At 30.5% G+C, this 19,133-nt stretch overlaps 3 protein-coding genes across 5 annotated transcripts in view; 1 reads left to right on the top strand and 2 right to left on the bottom strand.

The window, feature by feature from the left end:
- LOC123270441 (teneurin-m) overlaps positions 1 to 19,133 on the top strand; it is a 223,831-nt gene that overhangs the window by 35,856 nt on the left and 168,842 nt on the right. The gene's annotated exons all lie outside the window — the stretch shown is intronic.
- Positions 68 to 2,940, bottom strand: LOC123270811. The gene is made up of 4 exons (XM_044736961.1): positions 2,893 to 2,940; positions 1,013 to 2,609; positions 933 to 970; positions 68 to 812 (listed from the first exon to the last, which is right to left on the bottom strand). Exons 1-4 carry the CDS (start codon positions 2,938 to 2,940, stop codon positions 462 to 464), a joined length of 2,034 nt encoding a protein of 677 aa, XP_044592896.1. The 3' UTR covers positions 68 to 461.
- On the bottom strand, positions 10,892 to 17,106 carry LOC123270466 (tenascin-like). Its single transcript, XM_044736534.1, has 8 exons — positions 16,347 to 17,106; positions 16,019 to 16,288; positions 13,702 to 13,959; positions 13,442 to 13,615; positions 13,135 to 13,377; positions 11,422 to 11,688; positions 11,110 to 11,361; positions 10,892 to 11,052 (listed from the first exon to the last, which is right to left on the bottom strand). The coding sequence occupies exons 1-8, from the start codon at positions 16,453 to 16,455 to the stop codon at positions 10,970 to 10,972; spliced, it is 1,656 nt and encodes a 551-aa protein (XP_044592469.1). The 5' UTR covers positions 16,456 to 17,106; the 3' UTR covers positions 10,892 to 10,969.

Raw genomic sequence — 19,133 nt, 5'->3', positions numbered from 1 at the left:
TATTTTATTTATATTTATTAAGCCAGAAAATATTACAGATAATCAATATATAGTATAATAAATGGCATATCTGTCCTATAGAGATGCAGAACATCTGTTCATAAGGCTGGTTTAAATTAAATTACAAATTAAGAAAGCTAGCTTACATAATTAATTAATTTATAATAGTAGTTTAGAGAAAATCATAAGTTACATTGCTTTATCCATCGAATTAGACTTATCTTCAGTAATTTGTTTGATCCAGCAAAAAATTTCAATTCGTTTGGTACTATATTAAAATACTTAAAAGCCATGTATTTTATTGTAATATTTTAATTGTAATATCGTGTATTTTATTGTAATATTTAAAGGCCGTGTAATGTTATTGTAATATCAAAATTATTTGTAATATTTATGTTAACTTTTTAGCTTTAAAAACTATTTTCCGAAATCGTTTCTGTCGGATGATCTCCATCTCTTTATTAATGTTCTTCAGAATCTTCTCCTGAATGTTCTGTATCGTCTCCTCCAGTATGTTCCGTATCATCTCCTCCTGAATGTTCTGCATCGCCTCCTTCAGTATGTTCTGTATCATTTTCTCCTGAATGTTCTGCATCGTCTCCTTCAGTATGTTCTGTATCATCACCTCCTGAATGTTCCGTATCATCTCCTCCTGAATGTTCTGCATCGTCTCCTTCAGTATGTTCTGTATCATGTTCTCCTGAATGTTCCGTATCGTCTCCTTCTGAATGTTCTGTAACATTTCCTTCTGAATGTTCCGTAACATTTCCTCCTGAATGTTCCGTATCATCTCCTCCTGAATGTTCTGCATCGTCTCCTTCAGTACTTTCTGTATCATGTTCTCCTGAATGTTCCGTATCGTCTCCTTCTGAATGTTCTGTAATATTTCCTCCTGAATGTTCCGTGACATTTCCTCCTGAATGTTCCGTGATGTCTCCTCCAGTATGTTCTGTATCATCTCCTCCTGAATGTTCCATATCATCACCTACTGAATTTTCCGTATCTCCAGTATGTTCCATATCGTCTCCTCCAGTATGTTCTTTACCATCTCCCCCAGTATGTTCCGTATCATCCCCTCCACTATGTTCCGTATCATCCCCTCCAGTATGTTCCGTATCACCTCCCAAACGTCCCGTATCATCTCCTCCCGTTAAAACACGAGGTTCTATACAACCCTTACCATCTACAACAAGCCTATCAAAAATAGTCTCATTAAAAGCCTTCAAAATCCTACTTTCAACCTCCCCTAACTCTATCTTAACTTTCTCCTTAGCTTCTTTAACCAATATTTCAATATCTTCAAGCTTGATCATCTCAGCCGACTTAACCCCATCTTCTCCTCCCAACTCAGGTTTCTCATTCTTCGGAACATTCGGCAAGACATCACCAATAGCAGTTTTAATACTCGTAAGTTGCTTTCCCAAAAACTTGTCCATTTCAGTAGCCAATATACTCTCAATCTGCCTCCAACTACTAGCTGTTTCTGTAATCGCATTCAGCTTGCTATTCACTTCATCGAATCCAACGGTTGTATTACCATTAAACTTGGTCAATAATGCCTTAAACTTTTCCTCCAATTTATTCTCTTCATAAGACGTAGCTGCAGTTTTTAACAAAGTATCAGTCGCAGCTTTTATCGCAGCCAGAGTTGATTTCGTATGTCTGGACAATTCACAAGACGTGGTCCTAGATTTCAATTTTGCCGTCAGGAGGTGCTCAATTTTGTCCACCAATTTAGTGATCAATATCTCTGATCTTGCATCCCGATCATTTTTAATTGTTTCAACGGTGCTCTTTATCAATGCTAGCACTGGTGTCAATTCACAAGACGCATTTGGCTTCAATTCTTCAATTTTCTTCTCCAGCCGTTCAACCAATTCATTTCCATCATCATTTTTGAATGACCTGGACATTGCTTGCGGCAAACTATGATGAGCTAGAGTCAAATTTTGAATTCCTTCATCCAAATTCTTCAATTTTTGATCCACAGCTTGACTATTATCACCCGCTACTTGAACAGCTGTTTCAATTAACCGTTTAATTTCGCACTTTTTTTCCAGCTGTCTTATCCTAGCATCAGCTTGCTGATTGATCAAGCTTCCTTCAGATTGAACCTTCGTCTGATTAACAACCAAATCGCGCACTGAAGCTCCTTCAAGTTGCAAGCTAGTTTTCACATCAACAAATTCAGCTTGGAAGGACTCAATGATTTCATTCTTGACTCGTAACACCAACGACTCCATTTCCATTCTCTGGAAAGCACTAAGCTCATCCTTGATACTGCTTCTCACCTTAGCTGTCAATTCTTCGTGGAAAATATTTTTCATACCGTTCAAGGAAATAAGAAGCTCTTTAATTGGTTTGATTTCATCTGCTACCACTTTTGTAAGGTATTCCGAGGTGGCAATCAACGACCGCTTTTGATAACTCTTCGCATCTTTGCTTACAGTCTGCAGTTCCTCTTTGACGTCAGTGATTATCTTGGTCCTGAAGTTTTGCAACAATATCTGGATTCCCGGGTCGACTTCTTTCTCTGCTTTCCCGACTGTTTCTCTTTGCCGTAAGTAGGCTTCTATGGTATCTCTGTCGAAGGCAGAAACTACAGTGTCCTGAAATTTACAATTGTTAGAAATATTTAGGAATATTTTGTTAGAAATATTTTGTTAGAAATATTTTATTAGAAATATTTTGTATAATGTTATAGTATATATACATATATATATATATATAATATATATATATATATATATATATATTTTTTTCTGTATCTTAAATGGGCGCAAGGAGCTTTAACTCCATGGCCAACAAACAATAAAATAATAATGATAATAATAATAATAATAATAATAATAATAATAATAATTTAAGGATTATTTAAATTTATAATCTTACACGGTATAGTTGAAGAATAATAAGGACGAATAGTCCTTGAAAATTCATTTTTGGATATTAAAGAAAAAAATAAAATTAGCTGTTGGATTATCAACTTTTGGATAACTACTGACGCAATTTATAAATATATATATTTTAAGAAATTTAATTGCTTTGTTTTTTTTTAATTTAACGACTGTAAAAAACCCGAATTATGTCCGGTACAATAGTTAATTGTTATCAGTTAATAGATAAAACAAAAATAGCTTCTGAGAAAAATATTTTTATTGTGTTGAAATCTAAAAAAATGATCTATTTTTCGATGAGTTTACATCTTTAAAAATATCAATAATTAAGAAATGACCTTGTATCTTATGAACTATTGACATTTTTAAAGATATAAGCTCATCCTGATGTTACACTCATAGAGACCTTTCATTTGAGTACCCACATCAATTTTTCATATATTTATATATATATTATATATATATATATATATATATATATATATATATATATATATATGTATATATGAAAAATATATCAAAAATACAAGTGGGTACTTAAATGAAAGCTCTTGATGAGTGTAACCTTGGGATGAGCTTATATCTTTAAAAATGTCAATAATTAAGAAATGACCTTGTATCTTATGAACTATTGACATTTTTTAAGATATAAGCTTATCCCGATGTTACACTCACCAAGACCTTTCTTTTAAGTACCCACATGAATTTTTGATATATTTTTCATGTATACATATATATAATATATATAAATATATAAAATATATGAAAAATTAATGTGGGTACTTAAATGAAAGGTCTCGATGAGTATAACATCAAGATGAGCTTATATCTTTAAAATATATATTATATATATATATATATATATATATATATATATATATATATATATATATATATATATTATATATATGTATATATGAAAAATATATCAAAAATGCATATGGGTACTCAAATGAAAGCTCTTGATGAGTGTAACATCAAGATGAGCTTATATCTTTAAAAACATTAATATTTAAAAAATTACAGTTTAATTTAACAAAATTTATTATTTAATAAAGCAAAATTTTATTTATTTATAGTTTACTAAAGCAGTCATGTAGTGACTGCTAGATTACTAGTTTTTTTTATTGTTAAGATTAGGATATAAATTTTTGGATGAATCCTATCGTAAAATTAAAGAAACAAAGCGATGAAACTAGTAGGATGAGGAATTGAAGGAACAGAGAGTATAAGCGGTATCATCAGTGTGGTAGAGTTTCCAATATGCAAATGAAAATCAAACTTGTCGAGTAGCTGGTGTTTGACGAGCGGCTCGCTGGCAAAGCTTTGACTATCCAGCGCTGGTGCTCCTGCTATTACTCGTTACATTGAGTCTATATTCTGTTGGTACACCATCTGTAGATATACATCATCTGGGGATGGGCCGAGGGGCTTCTGAAAAGAGTAAACCAAAGAGTTTATCAGTAAAATCAATAAAACTATTGAGTGTATCCACCACTCTATCTAATTCAAAGCATATTCATCGACTGTTTAAGCTTTAAAACGTTAAAGCGGCATTGTTACCACTCGAATCAATTGTTGGCCTTCGAAAGAACTTTCCACGGTTATGCTAATAAAATTTTATCAATAATCCCCTGCACTGATAAAAAAAAACTATATTCATTAAAGAAAAATATTCTTGCTCCAAGAAAATTGTTTTGAAGAGAACTAGTTGTCTTATTTCAAGAAATTCTTGTCATGATTTAATATTTTTTGGAGCGAGAAATCTAATCACTCCGATCGATAAAATTTTTACGAGGTTCAAGACTAAATTATCTTCGATCGATACAAGTGAATTCTTTATTAAAAAGCAATTCTCTTCAATAAGCAATTATTTTATTTCATTTAAAGAATTATTGATTGTTGATTCAACAACTAATTTTTTTATTTATAATGTTATAAGTTTAAGTCAGAAAAAAACTTTGAAGTTAAAAAATTTTTATTTCTCTATTTGCCGACAAAATATTTATTAATACAGAGATTAGCAAAAATACTAAATATTTTTTACCCATTAATATTACTTGTTACAGTTTAATAAATTATTTTTTTATTCTAAATAAATTATATTAATATAAACAAAGCTTTGTTATATAAAAATAACGAAGTTTTGATATTATGACTAAGATATTGATTCTATAGAAAATTTTTTTAAACAAAAGTGTAAAATTTAATTTTATAAAAAACGCTTATGTTAGTTTCTTAGGATCAATAATTTCATAATAATTTTAAAAATAACATTTATAATTATTAAAAAAAAATTTTAACCTGTTATTGTGAATTTTTAATTTGGAATTTGAAAATTTTCGTTTTTTTAAAAAATCATAAGGAACATTTTTTATAAAATTAAATATTATTTTTGTTTAAAAATTTTTATAAGACCAAGATTTTCGCGGTAATATTAAAAATTTGAACGAAATTTTAAAATTTCTCCACTGATAGAAGGATTTAGTACGGAGTAATAAACTGATTTAGTAAAAAAAATTTTTAGTCATTTATTTGGGAGAAAAAAATATTTTTTACCCATCAATATTATTTGTTACAGTTTAATAAATTATTTTTTTCTTCTAAATAAATTATATTAATACAAACAAAACCTTATTATATAAAAATAAATATTTGTTTCCACCATATAATATTTAGTAGTAGTTACTAAATATTTGTTTGGTAAGTATTGCCGGTAGATGGCAATGCTTTAATTCCAATGTCATACATAACCTATCAACTGACTGAGATTATTTTATTGAGCTCAAATTTTGGAAGATTTATCTTGCCTTTGAAAAGACACATCCTCCCAAATGGCTTATATGTAATTTCTCAGTGGAGTTTAGTTTAAATTAGTTCAATTAGTCTATTATTGATATGTTAAAAAGTTGTTTAATTTAAAATTTTATAAATGTCTGAAATAAAAAATAATTATTTAATGAGATTATTTTCTTTATAATACCTTATATTTTAACTTAAAATTATTTGTTTTAATTATTTTGATTTATTTTTAGTAACAAAAGTTAGGTTATACGGTAAAATTAGTTAAAAAATTAATTTGTTTAATAGCAATAAACGATTTATTGCGAAGCAATAAATCATTTGTTGCTACTAAATATTTATTTGGTGGCAATGGGCTTTAATAAATTATTCAGTAACTATTACTAAATATTTGGCAATTAAAGGTTTGTTACTAAATCATTTAGTACACAGTAAAAAAATTTTCGTAAAATTTAATATAAAATTTTGTGTAGATGTTTTTTTTACATAAAATTTATGTTAATTCTACACAAACGGTTTGTATTGATCAATCCATCCATTTTTTAACACACTCAAGTGTTAATTCAAAGTAAAACTACACTTTTTTAATGTTACTGGCCAACCAACACAAAATTTATGTTAAAGAATTCTTCATATATAGTCACGTATGCCACACAAGATAGACATGTAAATGTGATAACCTCAACGTCATTTTAATTTGGTGGATTTTGATTTGTGTCATTACGTAATAGTATATTACACACCTAGGGAAGTAAAGTAAGAAATGTCTCAGATCACATGTAATTGTTGGCCGAGGCGAAGCCGAGGTCAACAAACATGTGATCTGAGGCTTTCTTATTTACTTCCCGAGGAGTGTATACTATTTTTTTGTCCGACGAAGGCGGAAAGCGGCAACTTAGTTTAGCGCAGCGGGACGAAAGTTGCCACTTTCCGCCCGGAGGGCAAAAAAATACTTAAATGCAGCTAATAAATATACAATTGTAGTGTATAGCAATTAAAAACTAAGTAAATAAAGGGTAATTTATATTAAAACATCCGATAACAGAATTGTAACCTTAAAATTCATTACAAAGTTAATGTCCTTTCTAGTGTGAATCTAGAAGACAGAATAAATTTTAAATTATGAGGAAATAAATAAAATAAGAAAAATTATAAATTTTATGATTATGAATCTAGCAGACATGTTGATTTTTTTTGACAAATTATTTACAAGTTAAAAAATACTTAAAAAAAATTACACGAATAATTCTTCAAATTTTCTACAAGTGAAATTTTTTTTTTTTAATTTTTTTGTAATAATTTTTTCATTAAAAAAAATTGTAAAAATTTTCAGATGTCGGCTAACTTAATTTTCATTTATTTTTTTGAATTAGACAAAAAAATAAATAATTGAAATTAATAAATTATTAGAAAATAAACTTACAGTTTTTTTAATTTTCTACATGTGTATTTTTCCTTTAATTTATTATTTTCAATTGCTCATGTATTTTTTTTAATCACAAAATATATATATATTTAAATTATTAGTAAAACTCACATATTTGACAGCTGATCTGAGTAACACAAAGAAAAAGTTACAATCAACACTTTATTTGTGTTATGGATAACATTTAAGTGTGTAGAAATCCGAGAATCAGCCAATGAAAGTTTTAACATATTTTTGTGTTACTTTTAACACAGAATTATTTTGATTTCATCAATACAAACAGTATGTGTAGAATTAACATAAATTTTGTGTAAAAAAATCATCTACACAAAATTTTATGTTAAATTTTACGAAAATTTTTTTATCGTGTAACTATTACTAAATCTTATTAAATAGAACTAAATCCTACTATCAGTGTATGACACTTCCTTCCTGATGTATCAGCAACAAAAATGTATTTACTAAAAAATTTTTAGCTCTTGTGGAATAAATATCAAATAAATAATTGTTTAGTGGGCAAATGGGTGTTTTATTCGGAAAACTATTGATTCAAAGGCAACCAAGTACCACCCATACGATTCGTTTATTTGGCAACCCTCCAAAACCGATTAGATGGAACTAAAGTGCCGAAGAAAAACAAAACGAAATTTAAACTCATTCTATTCCCATTCGAGCCACCCTATTCTATTTCTTCTCTTCCAAGATTCTGAATTCGGGATTCTGGATTCGGGATTCGAGTCTGTAAAACTTTTAAGTTTAGTCCCAACTAGCAGTGTCTTTTAAAAAGTGTCTTGGTGTACTGTTAACGGTGGTAGTATTCACAAGTAGTAGTTGACAAAAGTTCCCAACAAGAACCAGAGCCATTTTAAAGCTTTTCTCAATAATGCATCGATACCGTTCCTCAGTCCTCATACCGTCGCCAAAGTTGTCTAGTAATGCCAGATGATGGGTTCGAAACAACTACTCGTCTATTTCCATCCAGTTATTGCTAGAAAAAAAAGGTTCTAAGCCAATAAAATATTTTTCTTCTTAATTATTTTCTTGAGGAAAAAAAATTTTTTTTCTATAAGAAATTTCATTTATTCCAACAAAATTAATTCTCTTGCTTTAAGAAATACGTATCTTGATCCTCGAAAATTTATTTAAGTCAAGAAAATCTTGTTGTCAAGAGAAAATTCAGCCTCGAAGCTCCAAAAAATTAAGTTCTTGATAGAAGTTAATTTTCTTGTCGAGAGAAAATTTCTCTCGAGCTCCAAAAAATTAAATATAAAGATAGAAGTTAATTTTCATTAATATTTTTATTAATTAAAATGTCTATTGGGAAGATCAAATAATATTTAATCATTTTTTTTTTTCATTCAATATGTATAATTGCACGGTAAAATAATATAAAAAGGGTATCAAATATTCTCGAGAAAAATTTTCTCAAGGTGAGAAAATTTTTTTCTCAGCTGAAGTAAGTGGCGCTGCTTCTCTAAAGTATCTAAAAATCTTTATCAAATATTAAAGTTTATTGTATCAAGTATTTATGATCTGAATTAAGAAAAAATGACCCACCAAGAATAGAATTTCTCGAAAAATTTTAACTTTGGCCAACACAATTTCAATCTTCCTTCAGACACCCGACAAATTTTCTTGAGCCAAGAATTTTGTTCTCCAGTCTTGAAATTTTTCTTTTAAAATTATAGACTTGTTAGAATCGTGATCGTCATCTGGGATCTAAAGCAGTATCCAGTATCTCAGACTGGCTTAGTTGTATGTTAGAGCATACGTGACCAACGAGATAAGGGAGGAGGATGTCGTTAGTCTCCTCGTACCACCGGAAGCAACTCCTCGCACGCGATCAACTCTTATTCTCACCCTGGTACTTTTTCTACACCTTTAACCTAAAACAAACTTTTTTATTTTCCCTTACACTTAACTGGTGTCGTATCTGGGCCCGAGATTATCGGGTTCTATGAATCCTCTGGTTAATACTCTCTGCTAACTGATAACTGATAACTTTAGAGGGCTTTTTTTTTAATAATAATCCTACATTAATAGAAAAAATGATTTGATTAAAGAAAAACTTTTTCAAAATGTCATTGTTGTTTTAAGTAATTAAATTCACTTAGAAATTGATTCTCGAATCAAGAAACTTGGTTGTTTTAAAATAAGATATATACAACTGTCATCCAAGAATTTCTTTCTCGAGGATTTAAATAGACGGTAACGTTGGTTCAAGATATTACCGACTTGTTCCAAGTATGGCGCCACTCCACAATTAACATATTATTTTACTTGTTTTAAGCATATTAATTTAAGTATTTTTGCTATTCTCTGTATTAATAAATATTTTGTCGGCAAATAGAGAAATAAAAATTTTTTAACCTCAAAGTTTTTTTCTGAAAAACTTATAACATTATAAATAAAAAAATTAGTTGTTGAATCAACAATCAATAATTCTTTAAATGAAATAAAATAATTGCTTATTGAAGAGAATCGTTTTTTAATAAAGAATTCACTTGTATCGATCGAAGATAATTTAGTCTTGAACCTCGTAAAAATTTTATCGATTGGAGTGATTAGATCTCTCGCTCCAAGTAACATTGAATCAAACCAAATCTTCTTGAAATAAGACAACGTAATAGTTCTCTTCCAAATAATTTTCTTGGATGAAGAAAATATCAATGATGAAGGAATGACCTTGTTTCCGTGATCTATTGACATTTTTAAAGATATAAGCTTATCTTGACATTACACTCATGGAGATCTTTCATTTAAGTACCAACATCAATTTTTTATATATTTATATATATCATATCGCGTTACAAATGCCATAAGGGCGTATCAGCCTATTATACGCCCTTATGGCACCCGGGTGCCATAAGGGCGTACCAAAAAATTTTTTTCGAGAATCGACGTAGTTATGCCTAAAACGGGCAGAAATGCAAAAAAAAATTTTGGTACGCCCTTATGATACCCAGGGTACCTACCGGAAGCCATAAGGGCGTAGCAAAATTTTTTTTGCATTTCTGCCCGTTTCAGACATAACTACGTCGATTCCCGGAAAAAAATTTTTTATACGCCCTTATGCCTTTTCAAGGGTATTTTTTTCGGGATACGCCCTTATGGCATCAGTAACGCGATATACATAAAAAATATATAAAAAATGCAAGTAGGTACTCAAATGAAAGCTTTCGATGAGTGTAACATCAAGATGAGCTTATATCTTAAAAATATCAATAATTAAAAACTGACATTGCTATCATGTCAAGAAATGACATTTTTAAATATATAAGCTCATCCCGATGTTACACTCATCAAGACTTTTTATTTGAGTACCCACATCAATTTTTCATATATTTTATATATTTATATATGTATGTAAGAAAAATATATCAAAAAGGCAAGTGGGTACTCAAATGAAAGCTCTTGATGAGTGTTAATTCGTGATGAGCTTATTTCTTTAAAAATATCAATATTAATTAAGAAATGACCTTGAATCTTGTGAACTGCTGACATTTTTAAAGATATAAGCTCATCCCGATGTTATACTCATCGAGACCTTTCATTTGAGTACCCACATCATTTTTTCATATATTTCATATATTTATATATACTATATATATATATATATAGATATATGTATATATGAAAAATATATCAAAAATACAAGTGGGTACTCAAATGAAAGCTCTTGATGAGTGTAACATCGAGATGAGCTTATATCTTTAAAATCGTCAATATTTAAGAAAGTACAGTGCAATTTAACAAAAGTCATTAATTAATAAATCAAATTTTATTTATTTATAGTTCAAAAGTTACAGCAGTCACATAGTGACTGCAAGGTTGCTAATGATCATTAAATCGTTTCACACTTGCTCTTCTTACACATGGCGTTTTCAACATTGCGGCAATGATGGAGGGTTTGACAGAATCCCCTATCTGAAACAATTACAGATTAAGTGTCATAATTGATAATGATAATTAACTCCAACTTACATTCCGCGGCATGGGTGCTGGTTATGTTGCTAGGAAGTGCTAAGAAGTCTTGATACATCATACAGGTGCCGAAGAAGCAGTAGGCTCCAGGTAATAGGCATTCTCCTTCGGTGGTACAATTCTTTCCAATAATCTTTTGGCAGGTATTAAAGACGACTTCATACCCAGGCAAGCATTCACACGCTCCGTTGTGACAACGTGTGTTGTTTAAATCACGACAATGATGATCATTAACGCAAAAATTGTAGTGATCTTAAATAAAAAAAGGTTAATAGTATCACGTGAAAACTTATAAAAAAAGATAATGCTTACGTTTTGCAACGTATACATCAAGATCAATGCTTGTTGGGTTTAAGTACAGCTCTGATTTCAACTTGCAGACCCCAAAGACACACTGTTCACCGTAACCATACGATGTACACCCCTCATCATCAACGCATGTTATCACTGGCCATTTTTGACATTTATCATGCCAGAAGTCCAGTGTGTAACCAGATTTGCATATGCAAGAATTCTCAAAGCAAACAGTGTTGTTCATGTCACTACAATTGTGATCAGTCCAACAATTTAACTGCCCACCTGAAATAACGTTGATGTAAAATCATCATCTATATTATTAAGGGAATAAGAAAAATTTTGTGTCCAGGATAGTCATATGATTCACCGATAGTCAATTTATTATAATAAGTATTTAGGCTAAAATGAAAGGTCTCGATAAGTATAAAGCAGAATAGGCTTATATTTACAAAAATGTTAATTATTGAGGAATGCCCATTGCATATTGTTAACTAATGATGTTTTTAACTATACAAGCTCATTCTTAAAATTTCTAAATTTAAGACGTGTGTACAGGACAACGTCTGTTGGGTCCGCTAGTATTAATATATATTATATATGGGTGATTTTCTGTAAGGATGTTTTTTGCTGTCCCAGGCATTTTTTTATTGGAAAAATTGTTATTTTGTTACTAAAAAAATTTTATTATGAAAGTAAAAAAACCTTTCTATTTCGAGGATTGAAAATTAAAATGAAATAAATTTTGGTTTTTTAGCTATAAATTGGTAAACCACCTTAATAACAGTCCCCTGGGCTATCCCATTCCCAAAATTAAAACTTTAAGATTCAATTTTAAGTTATTCGTCAATAATATATAATTTGGTTCATAATGTTTATAAACTTAATTAGTTAACTAACTTCCATAAAAAGTACCGAAAATTAATTTGTTTCATTAAATTTATTAAACTAAAGTTTGTCTCAGGCATTTTAAGAACAGTCCCCTGCCAGAAGTTCAAAGTCAAAAAAAAAATCCAGCGTGTTATTTTTACCTTTTGTAAGGTTTATAAGGACCTAACTAGCCTTGAGTTAATTAACTATAGGGCTATTAGCGTTTTATCGGCATTTTATTTAGTGTCAAAGCACCGTGTGCTGGAAATATGTGTCTGAGCCACTTAAAAACTCAGTCCCCTGGCAACTATTTTTATTTATAATTTATTTATAAAATTCGATCTATAAGTCTAAATATTATTCTAATTAATGTAAACATTGATTGAGAACTCGAAAAGTTGAATGCATTGAAATAGTTTGCTTGATTTTTCTCAATTTGATAAAAAAAAAAACAGTTCCCTGTGATGTTATATGGCAAAAGATACACAAATATCAAAAAAGCAAAAATTAAATCGGCTGTTTATTTATTATGATTAAGCTGATAGTTTTGTAGCCCTTGTTAATTATTTTTCTTATAAAATCAAAAATAATTCGGTCGAACAATTTTGTACAGATTTAAGACATCCTTTCAGAGAATCACCCATATGTATATATGAAAAATATATCAAAAATACAAGTGGGTACTCAAATGAAAGCTCTTGATGAGTGTAACATCGAGATGAGCTTATATCTTTAAAAACGTCAATATTTAAGAAAGCCATTATTTAATAAAGCAAAATTTTATTTATTTATACTTCACTACGGCAGTCACATAGTGACTGCAAGGTTGCTAGTTATCAAATGATCTGTATCCTTACATACCTGCTGAGGTGTAGTTGTCAGCATCATCAGAGCTGAAGAATTCATTATCGTATCGGCAGGTATTCATATAGCACCTAGTTCCATGCGAGCATTCATAATGCTCGGAACAAGTCGAATTGGTCATTTCTTGGCACTCGTTATCTTGGAGCTGAAACCCTTTGGAGCAGACACACCTGCCATTGAAACAGTGAAGGTTTGGCTTGTTTCCGCAATCTGAGTCGGAGGTGCATTTCTTAAGCGAACCTGGTGATGCAATTCCAAAAATGGTTAGATGCTGATTAATCAGCCGCTGATTATAAATACTTACTTTTGACAGCTAAAAAAGTAATTTCGTAGTTGCGTTGGATCTTGTACGTTGGGAAGTACCAACATCTGCCCGCACTTTCATGATGATCGTCTTCGCATATACACTTGCCATTTTGACAGCGAGTGTCACTTAAATCTCTACAGTGACGGTCCGTTTGACAGGCATCACCAATATCTAGAGAAAAATGATGATTGCAATATATTGTCTCTTTTAGCGGCAGGACCTTCAAGATGCTTTAGATTGGATTAATAAAATCTTACTGTTAGCAATGTAAGCGGAGATGTTCTTGGTATTAGATTCCACGAAGAACTCCTCTGGCAGCATGCAGTAGTCTCCAAAACACGTTACTTTATCCGTCCAGCACTCTTTGAGCTCCCCACAATACCTTCTGTCCAACGGGTCGCAGTTTCCTATTTGATTAATCCCGTAGCCGTCAATACAGTCGCATTTTCCTCCAACGCATATGCTGTCAATCAGGTTGCTGCAGTGCTCGTTAGTCTCGCACCATGATCTCAATACTTAATTAAAATCATCAAAAAATAACAAGGCTGAATTATCGAATATGCACGGAAAAAAGTGAACTGTAATACTCACTCGGATTCCGGTTAATTTTTATAGTTTCAAACAGTAAAGCAGACATCGGGGTGGCAAAAATATAAATATTACAGAACTTATTGTATAAAGTATAAAAGCCACAATTTATAATTTAATATCCAAAATAAGTGATTAGTATATCTGCCACTACAGTAAATAACGACTCTTTCATCTTAAAAAATTACAGTTTCAAACAGTAAAAATTGCCATTTCAATATGTTCAGTGAACAGGCCCAGCCGCGATAAAGTCGCCCCTGGGGGACTCCCAATTTCACGAGCCGCACCTGTCTACCGCTAGTTCCCGCAAAAACTAACCGCCTATGAAAGCTTAGCTTGAATGATCACGCCATGGCTCGGTGGTGTGATTGGCTGATCGCTCCGCTGACATGCGCAATCGGCCTTCTTCCCCAAGTCGACGAGGAAGAAGACGCATTATTATTATTATCTTTCGCTTCCACGCTTTCGCTGCATCAAGTCACCATTAGTATTTCTTTACTTTCGCTTTTTGTTAATAAACCGCATTTCGCTTATTTAATAATTTCATTTGCTTAAATTAATTGTTATTAATCCGCTTTAGTTTGTTACAAATAAATTGTGTTATTTGTGCAATTAATTCTCCGCTTTTCCAGTGCCGGCAGTGTGTTCAACCACGTGTCAACCGGCTTCGCTTTATTATTCACGCAGTGCTTTATTTATCCGCTTTTATTTAAACAATCCGCAAATTAACATATTAAATATAACTTGTATTTAGTGTAAATAAATTTATAGTGTTAATTTTTAATAATATTTCCGCGTTTTAATAGAGAAGAAGGGGAACTCAGATGAAAGAGAAGGGAGTCTCACTCTGGGAGAATTTAACATTTGAAACAGTAAAAGTTATCATTTTAAAATATACATTTTACCAGTCCAAGCAAGTCAATAATTACAGTTTGATTTTTAGCGTTGCGTTTAAAATTTACCATTTTACTTTGTAAATATTGACCTTGTTTGTATTAGAAATTTACTAACTTTATTGCACGCCTCATAGCGCGAAGCGCGTGAGGTTGTGCTTTATACTCGACTCGTCAAGGTCAAGCAATTTTGTGATCTTTAAATGCCTCTATCACAACCATATTACACTTAAACAATAATATAAGTAGATGTACACGGAGAAAACACTTGAATTAAACCATCTTTTACTTTCTAAAATCATTTCATGTAGCTATTTTGAAAAAAAAAAACGTTTTGAAAAAAATTTTACGTGGATGTCCGGATGTTACCCCATTTTGGATGTACCAATGATTACTCCCGAACAAATTGATATTTCAAGACCGGGCCTTTTTTATTAGTGTACGAATGCGATGAACTGGGTCCGTATTTCATATCAGTAGCCTAGTTTACGTATTTTTTTTTTAAATTGAATTTTTATTAAAATTTATTACGATATAACCGTACAAAGACAAACAAATTTTTCTTATTTGTCACGTGAAAACTATGGCGCCACTTGATAAAGCTAGATTTTTTTAGACTGCGTGCGCATATAACAAGAAAAAAGGGCGCTGATATTTAAAAAAAAAAAATACTTTGTAAGAAATTACTTAACTATAATTTTCTTTTTTTTTATCAGTTACACAATTTATTTTTTCTTAAAAAATGAATGAGCGTTATGAGGCGTGCACTTTTGGATTTTCCAAACTTTTTTATACTTTTTACAAATCATAAGATCATTTTTTAGGTACCAAATGATAAATATCAAAGTCTGAATTCTTAATTATTACACTTTAACATTTTAGACATTTACATAGCGAATATTACTGTTTGAAATAGTATTTTCTTCCATGTAAAGAATATATTGTAACGTTTGAATGGTAAATATTATAAAGTCAATAGTAAAATCACGATTTTACTGTTTGAAATGGTAATTTTTAGCAGTTGATCATTACTTATTTTAAATCGACTGTTATTTATTACAGTTCACTTTTTTCCGTGTATGAATAGACTCACCAGTAGCTCGGTAAAGTTTCTTCACTTCAGCATCTGATTCACGGAACTTTGTGAAGTTTTGGCAGGTGTTGAAGATACAGGAGACCTCGTCCGAATGTAAGCAATCATCGTCGGATTCACAAAACGCGTTTATTATCCCTTTGCAGGTTGATTTATCCCAGGGTCCCGAACGCTGGTAATTCGGCAGACACTTGCACTTACCTCGAAAACACTCGGAATTTCTGACGTCCTCGCAGCTACGTCGACGATCACAATAATCCCCAACAGTTCCTGATAATTATATTGTTATTTAAATTGGTGATATTACTTTGGATGATTGATAACATACTTGCAAGTTGAAACGGAGAATCGGGATCATAAAAGTAGGCTTCGAGGATTGAAGCCACCATCAACAAGCCAAGTGCTATCACTAGAATCTTCATTTTTTCTAATGACATCTAGCTGATAGGATGTGTCTTATAAAGCCATCAATTCTTTGTTCTAAAAATCCGACGTCTAATCAACGATGATTACCTTTTACAATAATGAACTTGTTTTTCAGAATTTCGAAACGTTATCTTAGAAATTCTCAAACTTTAAGCCGGCAATCCCATTAGTGATTAATTACTTTTATTTTTAGGCCATTAAGTATCATTAAAGCTTGGAATGTTTCATTACAAATCGAATAACTAATGTGTCAATTATTAATACTTAATGGATATTATTCGAAGATTGGTGAGTAAACAAGGGAACAATAATCTGAGAATATTCGCGGGGCGTCTAATGATGACTGACACTGATTCTAAATAGTATTATATAACAATGTAAGATTCCGGGTGGTAAAGGTTATCGTCAACGCCTATTTAATGTTATCTCAACATTATCTGAGGCACAACCTTTTACCGTGTCTTCTTATTCTGATAAATTTACTAGTCACCATCTATTCTCATTTTATTCAACGCGTTCGTGTCTTATCTTTATACACACCATCACTTCCAATAACCCTTTTTTTACCTCAATTACAATCATCTCTCTAACAATATCCGTCCAAAAAATTTTGATATTAAAATTGGTTTTATCAAGAAATTTGTTCTCGAACAATCTAAACTAAAATAAGTCTCTTATTAATTTTAAAAAATTAAGTAAGTATATAAGTAAGTTTTAAAAATTTGACTACTTTGCGTGGATCTCCTTAAATACTCAGACTTTAAAATTCTAACTATGAGAGCCGTAGCCACCTAGTGGAATTTTTTCAAACTAAATTATTGACTTATTTTATTTTTAATTATTGAGAAGATCCAAGTACCCTTCTAGTGTAAAGAATGTCTATAGAAAAATAATACGTAGAAGTACTTTTTCTTAAAATTAATTTTTGAAAATTAATAACATTTGTTGAGGAAATTGTCCGATAAATTTACTCATTAAATAATTATTAACATTTAATTGACTAATAAAACAATATAGCACTCTGAATTACCGGTATACAGTTGACAACACAAAAAGAGTGTCCCTACCCTTAAAATTTATTTATGTTTACTGTCTAACTAAAATGACTAAGATGTTCTAGCATTTAAAAAACGTTGGTTACTTATGCGCATGGGTAACTAAGCAAGCGGTGTTGCCAAGTCAAATACAAGACTTTAAACAACGCAAGTTCCCAGTGATTTTTCATAAAAATTATAAAATATCTCCGTAATACCTTCGGAAAGCTACTTTTTTATTGTTTCAATCTTTAGCTTATTATTTTTTCAATCAAATTCAATGAAAATAAAATTTTTTAAAAATCGTTAATTGCATTAAATTCTTAACCAAATACCGGCTGGTGGAATCTCCATTCATGTAAAAATTACAATTTTCAAACCTAATTATTTGATTAAATATCCCAGAATACTGTTTTTTAATTTTCTTATTAATTATTTACGTAGATTGAATTTACAAATTTTCAGGAAGTTTTAAAAATTTTACTACTTCGCGTGGATCTCCTTAAGAAAAAATCAAATTACAATTTAAGGTCACTCACTCGAATATTTCAAGCAAGCTTTTTTGATAGATGATTAGACAGAGACGCTTAGATCTCTTTCCGTTCGATATCAAAGTAACTGATGCAAAGCTCTACAGTTTACCCTTTGCCTTTATACCTTTCTGGCTTTCTACCTAAAAACCAGAGATACTATCTGTATTGATATGTCCCCATCTGCAATTCTCGTGCAATATCTCTGGAGAAACAACTGGGTTAAAAATACTTTTGGTAACTAAATTTTGGTTTATCAATTTTATTAATGATAACATAATATATTTACAATTAAATTGTAACACATTTTGACTACCAGCTCCAATTTGGCCTGCAGACCCAATTCATGCAGAACAAGTAGAATGTGCAGACGTACAGATGATGGACTCTTTGGCAGTCATAATTGTTGTTGCACTAAATAATTTAACAATAAATAATATATAAAAAAAAAAATCTTGATTAAAGAAAAATATTTTTGCTCCATGTAAATTATTTTGAAGAGAACTAGTTATCTTATTTCAAGAAATTCTTGTCTTGATTTAATGTTTCTTGGAGCGAGAGATCTAATCACTCCGATCGATAAAATTTTTACGAGGTTCAAGACTATATTATCTTCGATCGATACAAGTGAATTCTTTATTAAAAAACGATTCTCTTCAATAAACAATTATTTTATTTCATTTAAAGAATTATTGATTGTTGATTCAACAACTAATTTTTTTATTTATAATGTTATAAGTTTAAGTCAGAAAAAAACTTTGAAGTTGAAAAATTTTTATTTCTCTATTTGCCGACAAAATATTTATTAATACAGAGAATAGCATAAATACTTAAATTAATATGCTTAAAACAAGTAAAATAATATGTTAATTGTGGAGTGGCGCCATACTTGGAACAAGTCGGTAATATCTTGAACCAACGTTACCGTCTATCTTAATCCTCGAGAAAGAAATTCTTGGGCGACAGTTGTGTATATCTTATTTTAAAACAACCAAGTTTCTTGATTCGAGAGTCAATTTCTAAGAGAATTTAATTACTTAAAACAACAATGATATTTTGAAAAAGTTTTTCTTTAATCAAGTCTTTTTTTTATCAGGGTAGAATACAAAGAAATTTGTATACTTA

The sequence above is a fragment of the Cotesia glomerata genome, linkage group LG8 (genome assembly GCF_020080835.1).
Source record: "Cotesia glomerata isolate CgM1 linkage group LG8, MPM_Cglom_v2.3, whole genome shotgun sequence".
Taxonomy (NCBI): domain Eukaryota; kingdom Metazoa; phylum Arthropoda; class Insecta; order Hymenoptera; family Braconidae; genus Cotesia; species Cotesia glomerata.
This window is presented reverse-complemented; position numbering and strand designations above follow the sequence as displayed.

What these genes read in the sequence shown, in the direction of transcription:
- LOC123270466 (XM_044736534.1), bottom strand. Translation starts at nt 16,455, where the DNA reads ATGTCATTAGAAAAAATGAAGATTCTAGTGATAGCACTTGGCTTGTTG. An exon ending in GAAACTTTACCGAGCTACTG is followed by an intron (nt 13,960 to 16,018) that starts GTGAGTCTATTC and finishes ATTTTAATTAAG; the next exon opens with TATTGAGATCATGGTGCGAG. An exon ending in CAGCACCCATGCCGCGGAAT is followed by an intron (nt 11,053 to 11,109) that starts GTAAGTTGGAGT and finishes TAATTGTTTCAG; the next exon opens with ATAGGGGATTCTGTCAAACC.
- LOC123270811 (XM_044736961.1), bottom strand. Translation starts at nt 2,940, where the DNA reads ATGAATTTTCAAGGACTATTCGTCCTTATTATTCTTCAACTATACCGT. An exon ending in TTATTCTTCAACTATACCGT is followed by an intron (nt 2,610 to 2,892) that starts GTAAGATTATAA and finishes TGTAAATTTCAG; the next exon opens with GACACTGTAGTTTCTGCCTT. An exon ending in CAGAACATACTGGAGGAGAC is followed by an intron (nt 813 to 932) that starts ATCACGGAACAT and finishes ACTGAAGGAGAC; the next exon opens with GATGCAGAACATTCAGGAGG.